The sequence below is a fragment of the Gavia stellata genome, chromosome 25, assembly GCF_030936135.1.
Source record: "Gavia stellata isolate bGavSte3 chromosome 25, bGavSte3.hap2, whole genome shotgun sequence".
Taxonomy (NCBI): Eukaryota; Metazoa; Chordata; class Aves; order Gaviiformes; family Gaviidae; genus Gavia; species Gavia stellata.
Genome location: NC_082618.1, coordinates 9,482,905 through 9,505,939, shown reverse-complemented (window position 1 = coordinate 9,505,939; position 23,035 = coordinate 9,482,905). Strand labels below are relative to the sequence as shown.

The 23,035-nt window shown below is 44.9% G+C and overlaps 1 protein-coding gene across 1 annotated transcript; it reads right to left on the bottom strand.

Annotated features, from left to right (window-relative positions):
* Window positions 1-912: 912 nt before the first annotated feature.
* YPEL2 (yippee like 2) lies at window positions 913-22,236 on the bottom strand. Its single transcript, XM_009814624.2, has 4 exons — window positions 21,960-22,236; window positions 3,963-4,006; window positions 3,069-3,177; window positions 913-1,628 (listed from the first exon to the last, which is right to left on the bottom strand). The coding sequence occupies exons 1-4, from the start codon at window positions 22,074-22,076 to the stop codon at window positions 1,539-1,541; spliced, it is 360 nt and encodes a 119-aa protein (XP_009812926.1). The 5' UTR covers window positions 22,077-22,236; the 3' UTR covers window positions 913-1,538.
* Window positions 22,237-23,035: the final 799 nt, after the last annotated feature.

Below are 23,035 nucleotides of genomic sequence, written 5' to 3'. Positions count from 1 at the left end.
CAGAGAGATAAAACTAACTCAGTTAAATAGTCTTGAGTTATGCACCAGATACTGGCTGGACTGTTGCAGAGCAAACTTTACATTGTCACTTACATCTAACGCAGCTCCCCTCTCACACACGATGCCCCTTCCCCACCAACCACCTCAGGAAGGTCCACACTAATTAAAATGAGAAAATTAAAATGGGAAGGACTTGTCTCTTGCCATTATGATGCCCACATACACCCCTCCCCTTTAAACTCCAAGGCATAGACAATTTCAGGGGTAGGGGGAAGATGTTTAATTTCTTTTTTCTTTCCCATTCCCCTTGTGCCTGCAACAGGCTTCTGGGAGTGGGAAAAGGGGGGAAGGTTTTGGGGAGGATACCTCATGGCTTGAGCTGTGCAATACTGCTACAACCGCCAGGCTCCTCTGCTCCCGCCTCTCCCCACTCTCACACCATTTCTCTGCCAGGCTCCAAGAGCAGAGCTGAAGGCTGGGGCCTGGGATTTAAGAAAAAGATTCTGTAACAGCATTTTCCTACTCGCACTTGTGAAGGATTGGTAAAAGACCCCCAAGGATGCTCAGTGGAGGCCGGGAAATCAAGGGGTACCCTGCGTTACTAAGTTTGTCCCCATCCTCCTCTACATAATTTCCTCTTTCTTGCCTAGCACATGCCTTTTTTTTCCTCCTGTCATATCTTCTAAGCTGCAGCTCCAGCCCCCTTGTGCCTCAAGTGGTTTTCTCCTCCTCTCTGAAGGGCTCAAGAGTCAGGATTTGGTTTCTCCAGCTGTGAGGATGCTCACCACAGCTGCGCTCTGTTGGGACGTTTGGCCTACCTACCCTGAAACAGCGAGAAAAAGGAGAGGCAGGGAATCTCTCCAGCCTTCAGGTCCTCCCCCCACCGAACAACAAGTTCATAAATGGCAAACAAAACACAGACTTGCGATTAGCTTGCAGGGGGAACTGGTTATGACTTGTGCTCAGCTGGCTTAGACTGAAGCTCCACCGATGGAGCACGGTTTTACATTTCGGAGAGAACGCAGCCGTGAGGTATTTTTCTGTCCATTTAGACAAGTAGATAGTTTCAAGCCTTGGTTAACCAGGACTTAAAGGAGAAGCACAGTTTCAAACTTCTGATGACTTCCCTTCGGGCCCACTCCCCACCCCCTATCACTTTCTCCTGCCCAAAACTCGGGTCTTCCTCCCGCACCGAGACCTTCCGATAAAATGCCACCACAGAGCCAACTTCGGTTTGTACTTAAACATTCGTCAACATGGAATGGCTGTCGGGCATTCGGTGCATTCTCTTAGCCAACGCCAGAACAGAGAGAGAAGCAGCCAGGGTCAACTCACAAACAGATACAAAGCAAAGAGACAGAGAGACAGAAATTTAGAGGCCAGTCACCAATAAAGATGGAGAAGGGTGTGAAGATGCTCCCAAATTGCAGAGCCTCTAAATGCATGGAACCAAGCGTTCAGTCACTCTCTCACTCTTGGATATAATGTTCGGTTGGATGGCATTCTCTTACACACTGGTAGGGCTGGGCTCTTTCCATTCAATCCCAGCCATTATCCTTGATCATGTGAGCTAGTTCAATGATGTATTTGCCTTCTTTATACTTCTGGCTGCTTTCAAAAGCGTGTTCCTGAAAAAAAGGAGAAAGAATGAGATCAAGATGATATCTGAAGGTAAAGTCGCAGTTACAGATCAGATCCGGGAATGCTGGTACAAGCCTTAGCCTTGTCTACAGAGTAAAACAGTCAAACAGCAGGTCCTCCTGTTGGCTTTCAGGAAAATTACGTTGGAAGAATCTTAAATCCTGCTTCTAGCTCTCTTTACAGGCTAGAAAAAAAGAACAATCGGCACCATGTAAACATGCAGCTTTCTGTAGGCCAACGGCAACTACTCCTTGAACTATACTTTAGGAATCATCGGTGATAAAACCCACCTCCTCTCTTTAGGGTGATCTGAGAATTTATTAATGTTTGCTAAGAATGCAGAGGTCCTCTGATGAAACATGCTGTAAAAGCACTACCATTGGGAATGAGACGGATTACGGTAAACTTCACGTGGAAATAGAGCAAACCGGCACCGAGGGACGAGAAGGGCCCACTCTACACAGATGCGTGCTTGCAGCTACAGAAACACCCAGTGCTTCAACACTGCAGAACTGAAGAAGTAAGGATATCTATGGGATCCCTAACCAGGAGGGACTCCTGTTACTGAGGCTGCATCCTCAAAAGCAGTTCAGCTCTGCTCAAGTGTGCTGTTTGCGTGCATGTAATGCATCTGAAATGATGTAATTCTATTGCTGGAGAGGCTTGGGCTCACTGCTGTGTTTACTCAATTTTGTATTTTGTTTTACAATAAACTCAATTTATGTACTTAGCGACCTTCTCCATTTGTGAGATCCATGCTGTTTCTGCATGAACTCCTACCACATCAATTTTTAATGCTTTTCTTTTTATAGCCTTTCAACTGATTTATTAAAGAATATTTCTGTCTAGAGGCCACAGATACAATACATGTTTTGTTTAGACACTGGTCAAAATGTTTTGACAAACAAGCACGCTGCGTGCCTCCTGATGCAGAAATTAGGATGTAGCATAAGCCTTCATTTGAAGGTAACTGAATTTATGAAGAGCAAGAGACAGCAAACAGATAAACTCATGTTCAATAGCGTTTCCAGTGGGAAGGACACAGGATTAACAATAGGTCATGCTATTATTCTGATATCATCTGGGAAAAAAGACAGTATGAACCACAAGACTGACTGAAGTTATCCTCATTTATGTTAAGTAGCAGTAAGGGACACCCACCAAAACCAGTGGCCCACAGTGTATATTCTTAGTAAAAAAAATACATTAGCCGCAAAGAGCTCCTGCTCTGAATGGATGCAACAAACACAAGACAGGAGGGAAAATGGAAACACAGAAAGGAAAAAAGATGTGGCTACAGACGAGAACCCGCATTTCTGGTTCCCAAGTTAATGGTCTTTCCAGGACACCACATTATCATACACACACTTTCAGAAACGGCTGGAGCAAAGATGTCCACAGGAAAAACAAATGATACTGATACTCACATATTTCCAACCCAGTGTGGTTTTGCAGTTTTCACAGTAAATATCTGCAACCGCATGTAATCCTGTTAATAACACCCGCTCCTCTGCAGGGCCACAACCCACATTAACTCTGGGGAAAAAGGAGAGATGCTCCCTATTAGTCTGTCTTTCCACAGCAAGACACTACAATGAAGCTGACAGCAATTTTATTGCAGTATTTGAAAACATAAGCAGGGAGTTCAGGATACTAAGTACCACAGCTGTGCCCAAAACAAAGATCTCTTGCAGTTTCCAAACAGAATGAAAAGGTAAAACAGAATTTTTATTCAACTAAAAATTCAATAAAGCTTTGAACAGAAGATTAGTAACACTCTAGTAAATTGCACTAATTATGCATTTGACAAAGATTTTCATTTTCAAATTGATAAAATGGTACTTTTACATTCCCAAATGGAAACTTGAAAAATGTAACCGAAATCAGCAGCTCTTCTGAAAAACATCCCAGCAGTGATCTCACCAAAACTATTTTCAGTTATTGGGAAAATTATACTTAATTTTTATGCTAGCTCTAAAAACTAAGTTCGTATTTAGATATAATTTCCTCTCTACATTTACGGAACTTTGACTCTTTGGTCCAATTACATTCTCTGAGAAGAGAATGACTCATCCGTTAGCTCTTATTTCTCAATTTGATGATGAAAAAACCACCTTTTCCTAGCTGCTTATCTGAAACCTCAACATAAAATCAAATATGAATCAGTGCTATTTCCTGCCTCTTTCTCCAGCCATTTTCAGCAAGCTCCCAAGTCTCAGGCAGAGGTTTTCTAAAGGAAGACTACCCTTTTGTTTTCTTCTTCATGAGGGTTTTCTTAAATCTAAGAGATGCAGAGGTGACACGTACGAAGTTATACTCACACTGAATTGAAGAGGTATGCTCGTCCTTGGCTTCCTTGAAAGGACTGAAAGGCAAGAAAACAAAATTCAGTTGGCTGGTTGATAGAAATAAGGTTAAACCAGGACCTGCCCTCAACGACTGCATTAATGGTAGTTATAGCAACTGTTAGCCAGGGTCTGAGAAACGCACATCATTACAGTCTTCGAGATGGAAAAAGCACAAAGCAAAATGTCAGGAGGAGATGGGCACTGATGAAGAAGAGAGGTCTTGTCCTGCAGATGGGAAGGGAGCAGCTGCCTCCAGTTCTAATGCCTGCCCATTTCACAAGGCGTACTGGCAGCCCACTGGGAACTTCACCTGATATTACCAGCACTTCCAGTGCCACACAAGCCCAACGTACTCAAGAGTTAAGCTCTTTTCTCTCTCACATCGCAGCAATGTCTATTTTCATCCTTTCAGGTCTGTTTATGAATTTCACACTACTGCCTCAACCTTACCTAATGCAGCCTTGCTGCCAAATATTGATTTGGATCTCTTTTCTAAAAACAAGGTGCTTATGGAGGCTTCCTGTTGCACTGCCCTGGTTTTGAAACACTGCTGTTGCACTTGACGGCACGTGAATTCCCCTGAGGAAGACCGCACGGATGGATGCTGAACCAAACTGAGAGATTGGGACCTATTTGTGCAAGGTGCTGTGCACACAAATACAACCTCTACTCTAGTGATTTTACGAAAGACCTTAACCTTGCTGAGGTGTCTGCAAGCCTTCATATTCTCACTGATGCCAGGGAGATCTTCAGGACTGGATCTAAACATAGGATGAGATACAACTGGATAGAGATGAACATGGACAAGAGAGAACTGCGCAGCAGCAAAGCCACACCAGATAATCACCAGCTGTGGCACATCCTCTCTGCTCCATGCTTTCGCGGGATCTTACAGCATCACCACAAAAAGGCAGCGTTTCGAAGACAGCGGGGCAATGCCAACCTGGCAGGACACTCCAGGTAGCCGGGACAATTCCAAGAGCCAGCAGGCTCCATTTGTGCCAAGTCTGTAACGTTACTGTGTGACGGTGCCTCGCTTAACAAGAGCTGGCTCACACACAGCAAGTGCTACCTGCATTTTTAATGTACTTTGACAAGCACACACTGAATTAAACATTTGGTGCTTATGAGCAAGAGCACAGTTGCTCTCTGCACACAAGTTACCTTATGAGATACCTCAGGGAATGTATGCACTGAGGGGCAAGGAGCTGGGAAAGTCAAAGAGCAGCTCTTCTGAATCATTTAATCCTTTACCTTGCACCTTACCAGAAACCTTGGAATATTTAATGGTTTTCTTAAAACCTCAGCTTCTACAGATAAGCAACAATTTCAGACTGAATACCCTTAAAAGGGGGAAGACAGAGCTTTGAGAGAAGAGAGAAACATTCAAGGTTGAACCCTTGGCCCACTAACACTGGTCATTTGTTGAGTTACCCGACCCTGAGGCAGCACAAACGTGCTCTCCCTGTGGCACATAAAGCAATCTCCAGGAGGTCCCTGCCCTTCCCAGGCTGTTCCCTTCCACCAGTCCAGCCCTAGGGATGCACCCCTACGCCTGCCCAACCGCTGCCTCACAGAGAAGCAAAGTCAAAGCCATGCCCAACAACCAGCAAGCTTGTGGATGGATCTGGACCATGTTTCCTACATCCACACACATCTGCATTAATCAACTGCCTCCTCCACGCTGGGGAGGCTGCTGCATGTTTCCAGCTAACGATCCTAATTCCCAGAGCTGGGGTACCAACCCATTAGCTCCAGCGAGTATTTCTTGGGTGCTGCCTGGGTTAATGGCAAGCAGCTCTGTAACAGCCTGTAAGATGTTCTCTCCATCATGAGTCCTGTTCACATGAAAGGCAGAGACAGAAAATTCACTCACCAGCAGGAGAGAGCAAAACACCTTAAAGGCCTGATTTAAAACTGCCCTAACAAGAGAACGAGTACAGCCTGTCACGGTGTTTAGCCTAGTGCCCTTCTTGGTGCCAAGGTACTCTCCAGAAGTGGTGAAGGCCCACCGGAAGATCCCCAATTGCAAAAGGCTCCTTACCACAGAGCAGAGGCACCTCTGTGGGCAAACACAATGCCACGGGGCATGCAGGCAGGGAGCCACATCCAGCAATGAAAGCTGCCTGGGAGGTCTGGATACCAGCAAGGGCTCTGCCAGCTATAAAATCACTGCCTGGCAAAAGAATTGACTCGGTCCTGGAGGAATAACTGTTCTTCAGAGGAATCTGAAGCCCAATATTAGTTGCCACCCAGGGCACAGAAGAGCCACTCTGGATTCAGAGAGGATGCCTGAGGCACTTGGATATCTCTTTCACTCAGACAAAAGCAGTGCCCTGAGGAATGCCTCTTTTCTTGGCCAAGAATTAAATAGGACACATGGCTCAAGCATGTTTGCGTAATTGCATTTATTAGAGAAGCTTCTTTTAATCCTTCTGCCGCACTCAAGTTCTTTATTATTGTTATTGTCAGCTGGCTGATACCCTACATGCCAACTAGGTCTAGCCTGACTGCTACAAAACACACACTGCGTTGTTTCAGCACCCTGTGTGGTAATGCCCCCCAGGCCAGAAAGAAGAGTCCAAGCCAGAGCCAGGCAATGCTCTACCTTGCTACATCAAAGAGCAGGGGCATGGGCCATCCATGCTGCAGAAGAGGGATACCAGTCTGGAAGGATGGACTGTGGATGGGGTACAGGGATGAAACAGAAGGTCCCACAGCAACATGTGTGCCATCAAAGCAAAATGAAAGCAGATGATGCTTGCTAACCATCCAGTCCTTCCCAATAAATACTTTTCCATAAACACCAAAGTGACTAAGTTTGCCAATAACAACAACCATGGGAGCAAAGTTTTATTGGTACAGAAATAGGATTTTCCGTTACTGCTGTACAAAGGCCTGTCTTTAATAAACAACAAAACCAAACCCATCAGCTTTGTGTTCAGGGCTCACTGGACACTATTCCACCCACTCCCAGGGGACAGTAGCATCCTTTCAGAGGTGCCCTTCCTTCCAGCTCAAGCCAGCACTTTACGGCACCTAAGGGCAGTCACTGCAAAAAAAAAAAAAAAAAAAAAATCCCATTAATTATCTCCTGCCCAGGCAGAACTTTTCAACATACCACTGCTCAGCTTTCAGTGCAGCTGCCTATATTAATGTTCACCCTCCAGCTAGCGAAGGATTTGGCAAATCATATAAAAAGAAGTGAGAAAGGTCTGGCAACCATGTCAAGTTCACCAGTGCATTTGCTCTCTGCAAGACTAAGTTGACTGCATCTTTACAAAAGTAGCACGGGCAGGTTTTATCTGGCTATTGCAATGTTAACATTTTCTGAAGAAGTTCCTTCTCTTCTGCCACTCCAGAGAAATTGGCACATGCTGTAACAAGCACTATGAAATCAGAAGAAACAGATCTATTTATACACAAACAGATGTTCTTTGCTTTTGTTTTTTGTTTTGTTTTTTTTTTAAGAAACACACAAAGAGATTTCCACAACACGCTCGGTTTTCCCTTAACAGTGACAGTCAGCAGTAAGACCTACTTTCTATGCTATGCATTTTCTCTATGTAGATTTTCTTGATACACACGCAAAGGTGTGTGTCACACGCATGCTTATAAATCCAGACTTCTTATTCTCTAAAACAACAGCTCCTGGCATCACTTTCCAGCTGAAAGAAATGGAAAGGATTTTTTTGTTGTTGTTTCCCACTGAAAGCCCAAGCACATATTTTTCTCCGCACTGCTAACGCTCAGTGTCTGGCTGGAAACACATCTGTATATGCCAGCAACAAAACTCTCCCTCCTCAATCTGCCTGAGCCCTCTAAAAACAATACAAGCTTTTGAGATGTGCAATGCACCAAATAATTCCTCCTGACTACTCACATTCAAAAACCTTCCCTGCTCCTGGGTGCTCCACTCGGCATGGAGTCATCTCAAAGCTGCAGGGCCTAAGGAGTGCTGATTTGAGTACCCAGGTGGGAAACCACAAGCCTGAAGTCAACTATTTGGCTGCAGACCCTGGCCTGCCAAGCTGTCTCTCCTTACAGCAGAAGCTCCATGTTAAGATGCCTTTGGCAGCTGCTCTGGTTTAAGAAGTTCCAATCACCCAATTTGCAGACACTCATTATGGCCCTCTCAGCTGTGCTGATTCTAAATTGGATCTGTGAAATCATTATTTTTAAAAACAAATACTTGGTGGGGGGTGGGTGGCTTTGAGGGAAATAGTTTTTTCTCCTTGTACCGTATCATGGATCCAGTTTAAAGGGCAATCACACAGACTACTTAATAATCACAGTATGGGGGCAGACGCAAGTCATTCAGAGTAGGAAGTTCTCACACCAAATTTGCTGGCAAAGAACCACAGTGCAGAACTGCAGCTCTAGTGAGAGACAGTCTGCAGGATAGGGAGTTTGGGTTTCACAGATGCTGTTAAACCAGATCTGCCGCAGGAGGAAGCGTAACATGCAGCCAGCATCTAAGTGCCAGCTCCTCTGTGGTAGATAAGTTCTGCTCGCTAGAGATGGACTCAGCCTGCAAGACTCAAAGCGGAATCCTTATATATTCAACACTCGTGACCTTGGGAGCTGTCATTTTGGTTTAGTCCATTTGTTACATTCTGGCCTCAATCTGAAGTGCTGAATCTAGCATTCTGTTTGCTCTGAGCAAGATGCATGACTCCTTCAGAGCCTTCTTCAGTAGAGCAACAGCATGCAGACAACCACAGACGCATGCAGAGAAGGGCTATGCCCCTCCATCAATCCAGCCTGTTTCACGTTCCACATGCCTTCCCACTGCCATCAGACCTTCACACTTGCACATTCCCATTACTGGTGACCGCTGGAGACACAGAAGGAAATTTTCACATTCAATCAGTACAGCCAAGGAAAGGCATGAATTCTGAATGTGCTCCAAACACGCCTACACACCATACCCCCTTTCCCTAGTACCTACAGCTTCTCATTCACTGCGCAGCCCACTCAGCAGTTCCACACACTGAACAGATGACAGGATTAATACCCCAAGTCTTTGTGACGGCATTCGACAATAGGCTAAACACAAAAAGAGATGGCTGGAAGCATCTGGAAAAATAGGAAGCAGTTGCCAGGACTAAATGGCTCCATACTGATGCTTGTACTCTGCAGACTGCAGCAGAGAAAACCCCCACTTACCTACATCCAGCTAGCAGCCTTTTAAGAAACCAATAAAACAAAAATGAAAGGGCGACTGGTCCCAAAGAGGTACAAGGGGAAAAAGGAACAGAGCGTGCCCCTCCACGCTACGCTCTTGAAAGCTACAAATAATTCTCACTGCAAGGATGCAAACAGGAATAGAGGGCCCAAAGCCACCGCTGGAGATTGATGGCTGTTGGCACGTCCTAGGCAATGTGAAATGGTAGCATCAGGAGAAGCCAAATGACCACAGCCATCTGGACTCCTCAAAAAAAGGACGTTTTCTGTGCTTGGGATATCCCCACTGGGACAGAGCAATTCCGTGAGTAAGACAAACAGTATTACAAACTCCCAGGTTTAAGAGGCACTGAAGTCTGTGTGAGAAAATTCATCCATCTATTCAGAGATAGCTCTGTTATCACTTATTTCCCACCTCCACGTACAACTTTTAAGTTACTACAGTCATTTGCACAACACTGACTGTAAGATTTATCTATTCTTGCTGCTGATTTAACCCTTAACCATGTAAGGATGAGATGTTCTCATAAAATGCAATCTGAATAGGGAGAGGAGACCTTTAAGTATGACCAAAGCATGATGTCAATCCAACTGGAGGGCACAGAAGCTTGCATATAAAGATATGCTCCAAAACACAGGCTCTCCTCCCACTCCCTCTAGCACTTAATTCCAATTCCTATCAGTTGCTATCCCACCTAACAACCAACATAGCACAGAAAGCTCTGCCTTAATGGCACCTTTCAAACCCTATTAATTAGGGCAACAATAATTTGATTAAAAAGATAAGTCCTGCAATGTGTTTAGAGATAACGGTGCATGTCTCTAAGAGGAGGTTACTTGTGAGTCACTGCACAGTGGAAAGAAAGTTGGGAGAACTGGACTACAAAAATACCTGCTGCAGATTCTGGGGGTTGCACTAGACGGTGCGAGCCATTTCAACCATCTACTTGCATCATATTCAAGTATTTCCCAAGGGAGCATGAGTTCAATTACTTGGTCCCTGTATCTGCACAGACTACAGAGACCTCCTCAGGGTTCATTAATTTCACCTTGTTCTGCCTCACAGAAGGGACAGTCAATGATCAGATTAAACTGAGATTCAATTTTGCTCCGATTATGCGAGATACAGACCCATGTCGAGGGAACCAGTTACATTATTCCACCTCATGCACAGATGTGACCTTACCCTGTTCAAACTGCGTTCCTGAGTTTTAATTGAGTTTTAACATGGGTCCTTAATGCTATTTAAAGCCGAAAGTCGATACGGAATTAGTGGACCAAACTCATCTCTGAAGTAATGCAATTAATTCAGCACGGCCTTATTCCCCAGCAGTTTACATTGCTATGCGATTACACAGTGAATATCTATGAGTCTGCTGTTTCACCCTAGGAACAGCTACATCCGAGCAGTTTTACACCCTGTTTATGTCTCAGGTTACATAGCCTGTGAGAAGGAAGGTGCAGAGACTGGAAAGACGAAAGATGTTACTACATTTTTTTTTTTTATTTTGATGGAAGATGTTATTACAACTTTTTATTCTGCCTCCTGGCAGCAGCAGGTGTTCATTGAACCCCCTTGTTCCCTCCAAACCCGACACAAGCAGGAGCGAGCTGCGTTTCTGGTAAGACCCTTTTGTCCTAACAGGAACCACCTCAGCGCTTTCACCACACAGGATAGGTGGGGAGAGACTGCAGCCAGACAGTGCAAAAGGTCTGAAAACACACCCGCAAACATACCAGCAGGCTATCCCGCTGGCATTGCCTCCACCTCCCGTGAAATAAATTCTCTGCTGCTCGGAAAAGGCTGTATGGTGACACTGTCAGAGAAAAGGTCAATGTAACGGAGCAAATTACCAGTAACTGAAGAACCTTATGCTTCTGCTACATCCCATTTTTGCGGGGAAAGCATCAATTCCTGCTTTGTGTGCGAGAGGAGAACCTCACCCCTTGGAACTGTTGTGCACTGCAGAAGCAATGCTGCGTGAGCTGGGTCCAAGCCCTCTACCCCCTGTGCCACAACCAGAAGAGACTGACGGGCAGACTTTACAAAGAGGCTGAAAGAAGTTAGCTGTCACCGCCAGCTGAAGCCATCTTCAGACCTACTTGAGCCTACATGAGCCCTTCAGTGCTCACGCAGCTTTCACATCCCAGAATCTCTGCTGTGCTCTGAAACAAGTGTTCCAGTGCCACATGCCAGCCTCCCCCCTCCCGATCCTTAAAATACTCAGCTTGGCTCAAAATTCAAGCAAATTTAAGTAGTAGTTGATTTTTAGTTTTTTTTAAGTAAGGACTTTTTTTGGTTTATTTTGTTTTTTAAAGTGAGATTCTCTCATCTTTTCATCTTTCTAGGAGATGAAACCAAGAAAAATCAGCACTGTTCACAATACTTCCAAAAACACTGAAGAAAAGCGTCATGAACCACAAGAGGACATTCAGCTCGCGCTCTGCAGAGTTATCTCCGCAATATCAATGCTGCTCAGGAAGACTGGAAACAAATGGGACCATACGGATGCCTGATCCCATCAGAAGCAAGCCATGAAACACAGCTCTGTCCTGTTCATCGGAGCGGTTCTCAAACACACGTCAGCACAACATGAAGGTGACACCAATGCTCCGATGGGGCTGTGTTGCTCCCAGGCAGATAGGCTGTACAAATTGATTTAAATGGGTTAGTATCCAGGAGCAAATTCCCAGTTATTAATTCATGTGTCAGTATGACTGTCCATTATCACCAGAGGGAAGAGCAAGAGATTTCTTTCAAAGGGAAATTTTATACTGCAGTTGCAGCGGAAAGATCTCTCTCTTTGGAGGCTTTGCAATTAATGAAGATCAGTATTTAGGGAAATACAAATCACCTAAAACTGGGGTTTCTGTTTTTCCTCAAGTACAAAGATTTCTAACACAATTGAAGCCACCACTCTGCTAAGCTAAAGCCTGAGCAAAGCTCTGTAAAGCATGTCAAAATTCAGAAAGTAGGTGCAAACTGCTCTGTCCCCTTCTCCCTCCAACATGCCCAGCAGGCTCCCCTCCAGACTTTGACTCAGTTCAAATGCAACGCTGTTAAGTCTCATCATGTTATCATGAGTCCTGTGCTATTCAGCCTCCTTATTAAAGCCTTAGGCTCCTGGACTCTGTTCTTACTTATTCTTAAATGTGTTTCTAGCCCACAGACTTCAAAGGGAAATTTCAAAATGTGAATGCTAAAGGCGCAAACAACTGAAGGCAAATAAAAAAAATACACCAAATTTATTACTTCTATAAAACTTCACAATATTTTGGGGCTTCTCTTGTGATTTTGATGGTCTCTGGTTGCTGCTGCTGTTGTGCTTCAAAACTTGACTTGAAAAAGGATGGAAATACTGTGGGAAACAAAGCAGATGCAGTATCAGACTAATTGCTTTTGAAAGTAAACGCTGCAGGAGACAAAGCCCCCTCTTTGCTGCAGCCCAAACATGGGGGGATAGTTATGTGTGATTAAGAGGCCTGCAGCCCCATGAGAGCAGGGAGCACGGGCACTGCAGCAGGGAGTGACCTCTCCCTTCCTCTCCTGTTCAGCTTCCCTCTGTCAGAGGAAAAGCCATTCCTCCATTAACGCAGCACTGGGCAGACCTGAGGCAGAAAAGCAGTGCAGCTTCTGCGAGCATGGATGGCTGCCACATGCCCTCACTTCAGATCAAGGATTTGGGATCTACCAGAGGCCCTGCAGATAGGAAGGGAATTTAGCATTGAGTTCTTTGAGCAGGTCCAGTTTTCTTCTTGTGGGGTATACACTTCTCCTCCACCTCTTTCACTGCTCCTTGCTGCCAGGGAACAAAGTGCTGTATAATACAAACGTACAGTGCAGGTAAAACTCTCCTCTCTCTCATGGGAAACTTACCTCTTTTGGGGGGGGAGACTTAAAAGATATCTAGGCTTTTCTAATGATCTTCACCAACTTCTGGAACTACGTATGTATTGACACCAGACTGCTTAATCAGGCAAAAATAAGAGCAAGTGCATTGCCTAAGGAGCATTTATAACCCCACAAGAAGATGGAATGGGGAGAAAGGGTAGGGACATGTCTTAGAGCTCTGCTTCATTCCCCACATAGAGCACTCCAAACAACAAGCCAAGCCAGCCCACAGAAGCAGCACTGGATTGAAGAGAGGAAACCACAAATTCATGTACACAGAAAGACCACAGGTTAATTCCTGCTTGACAACAAGCTGAAGACCACTTGCAACAGGAGACCAACATTTACCCAACATTAAACCATGGAAAACGACCAAGGTATGCCAGCTGACAGAAGTGATGTTTATTCATAGGAAGTGCACTGAGCTCCTTGCAGGAGCACTGCCGTGAGCCCTGGAGAAGAGCAGGCCCTCTCCCACAGGCAGTGCCTGAAAGGAGATAGTAAGCTCCACATTCACTGTATGATCTAGATGACAAGGCGTGGGAGAAGGAAATTAAAATCCGCATCTTCCAGGTCTTCATGCTGGGCCTCAGCCATACTACTGGTTAACCCTGATCCCTCCACCTCCACAGCTTCATTCCCAACAGACACCAGCATTCCCAGATCTGCAGGAAGTTCAAGGGAGTTGAGATGAGTTTGGCATCTCTGGCACTTAAGTCATCAGTGACATCCATCGAACGCAAGCCTTTACATTTTGGTATGTAGAAGGGCAATATGGAGAGAAGCACTTTGTTATTTACTGTGAAAAACTACCGAAGATGAAAACAAAGCCCAGCGGCTTTGCAGGAAAAACGCATTTTTGTTCTGGTGAATCTGCAATTGCTACAGCAGCAGCTGTGGGGTTTTCCCCCCATTTTTGAGTGCTGCTGTCTTCCTGTAGGTTGATGCCGGCTCAAAGCATGCAACAATCAAGTCATTTTAAAAAGGAGTGGCAGGGGGGAGGGTAAAGCCCTTTCTTTCCACATTAATTATTGCTACTGCATGGGTTTTGGAGATAAACAGAAGACAGAACTGGGATGGAAGATGGAAACTGCTAATGCAACAAGTTATTTAATTAGCAACATAATAGCAACTGTCCGTGTATCAGCGGAACACTGTATGCCATTAATACAGCCGCTAAGCTCACAATAGCGCCAATGCCGACAGTGAGAGCAGACTTGCTTTTCAGCAAAAGCAAATCTGTCCAGGGCAGCAGCTCTTCTCTATCCCTGGATAAGATCCACTGCAGTGAGATGAAGCCACCATATGTACACCTTATTGCTGAGAAGGTTCATCAAAAGTTATCCTTTGTTGTTTAATCTGTTGCCTAAATTCTGAATGTTCGTCTCTACTATAGAACAAGCATTGTGGTACTGAAATTTGTTTTATTACTGTGGATATGCCTTCTATGGAAAGTGAACAAAAACGTGTGCTCCAGAGGACAGGTCCCCAGACACGGAGGTCACTCTGCCACACCAGAGCACCGGACAGGCCCAGCCTCTTACAGATTGGAAGCAGAAAATGTGTGTACCCATGCCTGCATTTCTCCACAGCCTCCCCTCTCAGAGCTGGGCTGGAATCGAGGTGTTCATACTTGAGATACTCCATAAGCAGCTAAGCTTAACCTGATTTTAACTCATCCATTCTGCGGCAATCACTGCTGAAAGGAGAGAGAGAGATCACTGGAAATTTTCAAATTCCAGGTTTCAGGTAAAGACTATCTCAGGTTCTACCTTGGTTATTGCTACTTATTCTAATATTTCTGATTTCCAGGCAAACACACTGAGTATTTTAAGAGAGGGGACTCTGGGTGGAGTTTCCTTGTGTGCTCAAGCTTCAATCCTTGCCCGTTTCAGTTATTCTGGTTCAGAAAAACTGTCAGGCCAAACACTTCAACAGATGGACACTGAGGCCCCTCTCCAGGAGAGGCCAGACTCCTCGAGAGATTTGCTTCTTGCTGGCAGATCTAGCAGCTCCCCTAAAACAGATGTGAAGCTCTCTGATAGCATTTCCTGCTACTATAAAATGAGACTGCAACAGAAAAGATCACAAGAGACTCCTCCTGAGAAGAGAAGCCAGACTCCTCCCCAAGAGGCAGTAGGTGAAGAAGCCCCCCCTGCGTGGCCCCCACACTCATGTGTGCATGTGACCAGATTACAGATTAAACCAGAGGTCTCAGAATTCTGAGACTCACATCTGCGTTTTTCCTGGGCTTGTTCTTACAACTATAAATCAGATTAAATGTACACACCTGCATGGGAAGTTCACAGGGCAGTTCACCCCATCGAGCCTGCTGCCATTTCCTCCTCTTCCAACTGCAAGGACCAACAACTGAAACACCCAGTGAACCCAGGAAGGCTCAGACCTGATCAACTCCGTGCTCCAGTTGTTCAGGATTTGCAGCAATTGCAGCAAAAACCCTGATGATTCACTGTCCTTCGTCCCTGGCAGTTCCCTGGATAATAAATGGGAACAATATTTTATTTATGCCCAGGCCATCAATTCTAAGGCAGAGGAAGGAGCAGATGAAAGGAGAGTTATTTCCAGACAGAAAGTGATGGATTAGAAAAATCCATTTTTACCCTGTCCCTCCTCCTTGACAGGGAATTCTAAACCGTTTTGAATTATTACCTTTTCCTTCTTTTTTGGAATAGAATGAAATATTTTAAAATCACATAGCAATTAATGGCTGTATAAACACAATTATACAAGGAGGTACAAATTACCTTGGGCTCATTCTATTAAACAACCACATCCTGACTAAACAAGAGGCCTGATCCTGACTGTCTTTGTATCCCATTACAGACAGTAGGAATTGAGGGAGCACAGCAACTTGTAGGATAAGCCCCAGAGGAAGCAATTACACAGGACAGAAAGATCTAATTTAGGTAACTGTACTATGGAATAGGTCCTACAAATACTCATTACTCAGCTCAGATTTCATATCCTGACTTTTTCCTGCAAAGGGCATTTCTGTTTGTTTATTCGCTCTCAAATAAAGGCTGCTCAGAGCTGATGAGAGGTACTCAAATGACAGCCGTCGAGACCCACTCCCCTCCTCCCTGCTGCAATACAGGCCAGCAACATCAAGGACAGCAAACACCGATCTGTCTAGTAAAGGTCCTGGGGATGAGTTTGATTGCAAGAGTTCACCTCTACCTAACCAGTGCTCAATCTGGTTGAAACGCTGAAGGAAAAGGTTCCCATTTAACAACTTTGATGACACATTGTTCTACTGAGAACTGAAGTCCTCTCAACCCGCATTTAATTTAAACTTTGTGGAAGCCAGGAACTACAAGATACCTTACCACATGTTCACAGCAGTGAAGTGGGAAGCTAAAAAACTCGAATCGCTTCTCACTGATGAACTGCTTTTCTGTTTATCACTTACAGCTTGAACTCTAGCAATACTTGCAATTAAGAGCAAGCTCTGAATAATACCTAAAAGTGACAAAATTCATTAGGGAACAAGAGCTGAAAAGCAGGATCCAAAAGCTACTCGACAGCTTCTAGAAACGTGCATAAAATTGATAAACCTGGTGCATGAAGAGCTAACAGCAAATAAATGAACAGAAGCTTACTGTGCGGTGCTGAGCCAGTAAGAGTAATACAATTATGAAATGTGTACGCTGTAAAGATGTTACTGCTGAGTCTGAGACTGGAACAATGAGACCAGCCCCGTTTCCATTCCTAAAAAGATGTCGAAACACTAAAGTTGTAGAAGAGAACCCCCAAAATGATATAGAACTGGAAAACATAACATTGCACCATGACAAAGTTGAATCTGTTTAGCCTATCAAAAAAGTTTTCAAGAGTGACCTTGGTTACTGTATACCACAACCTTTTATAGGCAGAAATAGTATGTACTATAGATCTATTTCATTAGCAAAATAAAGAAAATAATGGCCAACGTTGGGAAGCACGAGCCAGACAAACCAAAATTCAAAGTCTCCAAGTTTTAATAGTAAGGATGATTAACCACTGGAAAAAATGACCATGGGGAACAGTGATTTTTCCACAACTTATCTGAAAGGAAGCACTAAAGTTTCCAATCCTTTTAAGATCCCCCAGTTGCAACATGGAGCGATGTTTGATGCTTTCAGTGTGCCATAAAATTCAGTAAGAGGCTGTTGCACGAACAAGTTCAGGCTCCAGGAGTCTGCTAGCCAGGGAAGCAGCTAGGCCACAGTGACTGGGAACGAGGTTTGCTTATAAGCCTCGCAACTCGTGCCTGAGAAGATGGAAAAGAGAGCTTCTAAGTGTTCCCTAACTAACAATCCAACCCCAAGTGAGAAAGTCAGGCACACACAAGTTCTCTATTTTTTCTAAATTCTCTGTGCTGGAGGAGCTGCAGCCTTTTGTGTTGAAGGATTTCACATACATTTTCAGTAAGGGTCCTGTGAAGACATCAAAGGAAAACATTAAACTTCCTCAGCAAGCCTTAGGCTAACTTCAGAGCATACATCACTGCATAATGTTTAGCAGTTGGATCACAGTAATTCATAAAAAAAGAAACTGCAGGATGCCCACAAGACATTCCCTACATATTTCCATAATCAGGGACATTTCTGCTGAATTACTGTTCACATAGGAAAAAAAGTCAGCAACCAAGATACTAACGTGGCTGTTTGGCCTGTATCTCTCTGCTCTTGTTCCCATCCTTTTTTACTGGACACCAGGTACATATGAATTCAAACAGAAAAGGCTGACAAAGAGTTTGGATAGCACAGAGTGGGTAGAAACCAGCATCACATCTGCCACTTTGAGAAAGAGATGAGATGCTATTTACACAGCTGAATGTTGATTACGCTAGCTGTTCCCCCAGGCCCCACTAGAAAATGATGCAGAAGGCACATTTCCTCAAGAAAAGCCCCTCCATCTCTTTCCTGGAGTGGTGTTGCCACCATTGATTATCGAATATGTATTTTTCTTAAACATTCTAAAAACCATGGGATATTGTGCCTGGGAAGGATAAATGTAACAAGTATCTTTCACTTATTTTTTGGCAATTGAAAGGCATTGAAATATGCTTTTTAACTACAGTTGTCTGGCATGGTATTTTTGTTTTTACAATAAAGCTAAAGAGGATTAGGACACACTGTACTAATTCATAAGAGCAGACAGTACCTGCTCCAAAGCATCATCTTCCAAGCAGACTGGACAAAACAGCAGCATTTCAATTGTACAGGTGGGGAAAGGAGGAACAAAGACATTAAGTGACTTACTCAAGGTCACACAGGGTTGAGTTCCCAAAGTCTCAGTCCACTTAGGCATTAGAAAAAGCAATGAAACAAGAGTATGTACTAAATTTGGCACAGATTTTTAAATGATGCATTGCTGCAAGGGAACAAGCACCTCCACTCATGCTAACCCAGACACCAACGGAACATATAAAGGAAAACTAGTTACTCACTCCACCCAATCTATCTGATCACCTTATATTTCCTAAGTCAGTAAGACCTTTCTTGGCCAGACAGTCCAACCCACAATTTAGATCTTATTACAAATCAGACGTACTAAACCACTTTCCCCCTCTGGCTGCCGAAGACAAAAGGCCAAGCAAGCAGGCAACATTTTGGTAACCGGCTTCATGTAACAGCTTCAGATTTTCTTAAAAGCCTCGGAATCGATTATTTTCTTTAAATAGCAATGGCTTATTGAGAAACCTTCTACCCATTTTAATGCACAAGGTTATCCTTAAGTAGAAAAGAAAGCAAAAACCGCCCTGCCAAGGCATATTTGTCAAAGAGTTTCGGATACCTGGTCCTGGCAAAACACTTTGAAGTCAGAGTAGATTAACACTGGTGCTGAAGCGCTAAGAGGGGAAACTTGGAGATGAAGAGCAAATAAAGTATGGTCTGACACAGAACAATACTGGGATTCAGCTCCAGCTTGCGTTTCAGCCAACGGCATGAGCCAATGCTGCAATCTGAATGTATCCAAAGGAGCTAAAAGCTCATGGCATGCAAAGGAGCACAGCTCTCATGTGGTCTCTGCACAACTTGGGGCAAAAGGAATAGAGGAATTAATTTCATCAAGCCAAATCACCAACACCCTGCTGTTACATAAAAGCCTGTTTTCTGGGGAACATTTCCAAAGATGGTGTCATTTGGGCTGTTTTGATTAAAGTGACATAGTCATGTTCAAGATGGGATACACTGCAGACTGAGAAATACTCCGGTTTGACAAAATCTCCCACTCCCTTTCCAATCCTCATGGCACTTGCTTCCTCCTTCCGTTTGCCACATTTTCATATGGAAAACAAGCATGGCAATTGCACTGCCTGGTTCTCAGATGCTAATGTAAGGCTGTGATGAAAGAACTGCAGAAGGCCTCAGGGAGATGTTTAAAACCTAACTCAAACAGATAAAAAGATGACTATTTAAGTTTGCCTGGGAAAGTTGCTACACATATTGGAAACCCCTTGAGGCAGGGACTGCCCTTCTGTTCTCAGTTTAATAGCCAGTTGTACAAATCATGATTGCACAATTACTTTTATAAGGTTTTCAATTACACAAAGAATGTATCTTATTAGGGTTTATAACTCTGAGAAATAAAACCTAAAACCCCAAACCCTTTGCATTCAAGTCGCACAGCCTGCTAGTGCTCCACCAGCAACGCACTCCCGACACGATTACAAATTTACACCACAGTGTACAACGAACTTCTAGAACGAGCAGATGCAAGCACTGCAGCACACTGTAGTTAATACTTCTGTGTTCCAACAGACATAGCCTCATATTGTGCTTTCATACCTTCCCTCCCGTGCCTACATTTTAGCAGTCAGCATTCTTGGGCAGTTACTGCATGCCTCGATGGCTACAAGCCCAAATTCCAAGCGGTCTGTAGCACTGGCATTGCCCTGCTGGAAGCTACTTACCTGAAAAGCTGACTGCACTGCACAGCAGACCAGAAGGAGCATGGGCATGGAACAAGGAGGGGAAGGAAGTGTCAGAGGCGAAACCACTGGGCACGCATAGCCTTGTGTTTTCCCTGGCTGGGGACCAGCTATGTCAAAAAAAAGCAGAGCACAAACTCTAATCTACCATAAAAACAGTAAGTAAAACAAGCCTCCTTCTTTATCAAGTAAAGCACCTTCTGTGTCCCAACACAAAATCCAGCTGGTAACAACTCTCCCAAGGAAAAGGCAGGGGAGTGACTACCCCATTTTACAGACACCTCAACTGAGCACAGGAGCCTAAAGTCACACAGCTGGTCTGAGAGGTTGAATGTATTTCACATCCAGACCTGGGCACAGTCTGCTGTTGACATTTACATTTCAAACTTCTTTCTGTTGAGGAAATGTACAACCTCCTCCCCTTTAAAAGCTTGAAGCTTTGCAGTCCTCAAGGACAGCTCTACTAAGAACCACTGCAATTGTACCAGAGCAAGTGGAGCCCCCCAGGAGGCCCAGAATGACTCACAAGCGATAGCCTAATAGGAAGCCTGTCTATTCAGAAAAACCCACAACTGTAGCAGTCTGCAATCAGCATTATTTATAGCACAATACTTAAATTCTACTGTTTGGCATGGAGACAACATCACAGAGGTGCGGATCAACCTGGCCCATGCAACAACCAAGAGAAAAAGGATGGAGACAGCCTCCAACTGAAGAAGGCAGGTCTGAGCACCCAACACAGAGAATCCAGAAGGACCTCCACAGCTGCTAAGATGTCAACCCTGTAAAGACAGATGCCCTTGGTGCAAGGTGACACATTCTAATCTCTCCTGTGCAAACAGGAAGGGGGGAAGCACTACACACTTTCTAACGGGCAGAGCACCTCTGTCCGTTCTGATCCTGGCCTTTCTCTCAAGGCTGCTCCAAGAAGCTGAAGCAGTTTAAGTTGCGCACGCACAGAGCTCACAGCGCAATTTCCTCTCGTCTCAGCTAATAAATCCTATGGTGTGTCTGCTTTTTCTGAACACAAATTTTATAGGCTGAATAAACTTTATGGAACAGCTGATTGCCAAGGCAGCCAAAACCTGGAAACTTGATGCCTGACCACAGCCAGGCACTGCAGGCTCCAAAAGACACTCTGAGAAAGTTTAGTTTTCACACTTCAGAAAGAGATCCTCTTACTGGCCTGCTCCCTCTGCATCAAAGGCCCACGACTTACTGGCTCTTAAAGCTTTTAATTTAGCTTACCCTCAAGACCTTACCCCTTGTGATCAACAGATCAGAAGACAGGACCAGAATCCTTCCACCGTCCTCAGCTCAGAGCACCTACTACCATCCACCTCTTGCTTTTTCACTGCAAAGTGTCTTGTTAGTAGACTGTCAAAAATACGAGGGTTTGAACGACAATTCATCAGTCTCTGGAAAGCCATCTTGCATTTTCATAGACGCATCAGAGAACCTTCCCTTAAGTAGGGGCTTTAGTTTAGTTGCACGGTACAGCTCGCAGTTTAACAGAGAGAACATCTCCAGATACTCTGCCTCCAAATCACGATCATGCAACAACCCTTCGGCTACGCTGACAAGCACGTACGTGAACAAGAAGCACTGGGAAGGTAATTTACACAGTCCTGGCCATCAGTTAGTGCAGTTTTACAGCTGGAAATGAGAGGGAGGAGGCGGTATCACGGGAAGAGGCAGACCACCTGTAAGCACTCCAGAGGCCCAAATTTGGAAACCTGTCCCCTACAGCTATTTTAAAGATCACTTAAAACAAAAACGGCAGCTCACAAGTGGATCCTTTAGACTGAGAGCCCATTTTCCAAGCAAAAACTGCAGTACCACTTAAGGCCAGGCACTTCCACAGCAACTGACCTGCAGTGTGAGCAAACGCACCCTTCCGCTCCCCAGGGAGGAGGCGTCTGCCCAGTACCTGCGGGTGAGGTCATGGACGTACCTTGGAAATGAGCTCATCGTGGTTGGCAAGATGAGCCCTGCAGTGAATGCAGCTGTAGGTCCTGTGGCATGAAGGCAGATATGCCTGGAAAGTCTTGGACCTTGTCATCTTCACCATTGGAGCCACTGAGCGCTGCGTGAACTCTGGGGTGGCCCAGGAGGCACTCCCACAGGACGGGTCGCACGGGAAACACCGGAAGACACAGGTAAAGGCCGTGGTTTGGCAGGTGATGGGTGTGGGGCAGGCTCCACACGCTGGTGACCGCTTCAGAGGAAGAGATTCGGGCAGAGGGAATGGGGGACTTCACACAAACCTAAGTTCAAAAAAGAACAGACAGAACACTCAGCTGACAAAGGCAACAACGGTCTCCTAGCCCATAGGACGATCTAGCCTTTGATCGAGAGAGCAGGGAAGAGTCAGGGCAGCCAGGAGACAGATGTGCTGTCTGTAGATTACATCAAGGAGGACAGAGTTTTATTCACAGCTCAGCCACTGACTTGCTGACTGCCCTCACATCTTCCTGCTTCTGTTATCTACCATCTTCCTATTGCTCCAACGCTCGCAATCTCTATTCATTCTTCCAACACTTAATGGATTTGGAAGTGACTACAGAGCCACAAGGATGCTAAAAAGATAATTTTCATCAAGCCTAGTCTCCTAAACACCTCTGGGGAATTGCTCATGTTAAGGTCCAACTCTGCACCACCCCTTGGAGAAGCTGGGCTCTGTTGGCTTGAGAGAAAGTCAGGACACAGAGTCAGCCCTGCCAGCTGCTTGTCCTGCCTGACTCACTGATGTGACACCCCAGAAGCCTGCAGGAAAGCTGGGAGCTGGATGTGGGTTTCCTCAGCCACCAGGAAAGTACATCAGTCACCAAACCAGTTCCTCTCTCCATTCTGCCCTAGTTTCCACATGGGAAGTGGAGGATTACTTCATCGCACTCTCCTTTATAACTCCCTGCAAGCTCTGAAGGTAGAAGCTACTCTATAAACTGCACTCTAGCATTTTTTTTTTTAACTCAGAACATCTGACAGCAGTCAAAGCAAGGAACAGCCTCCAAAGACTATTCCTGACAG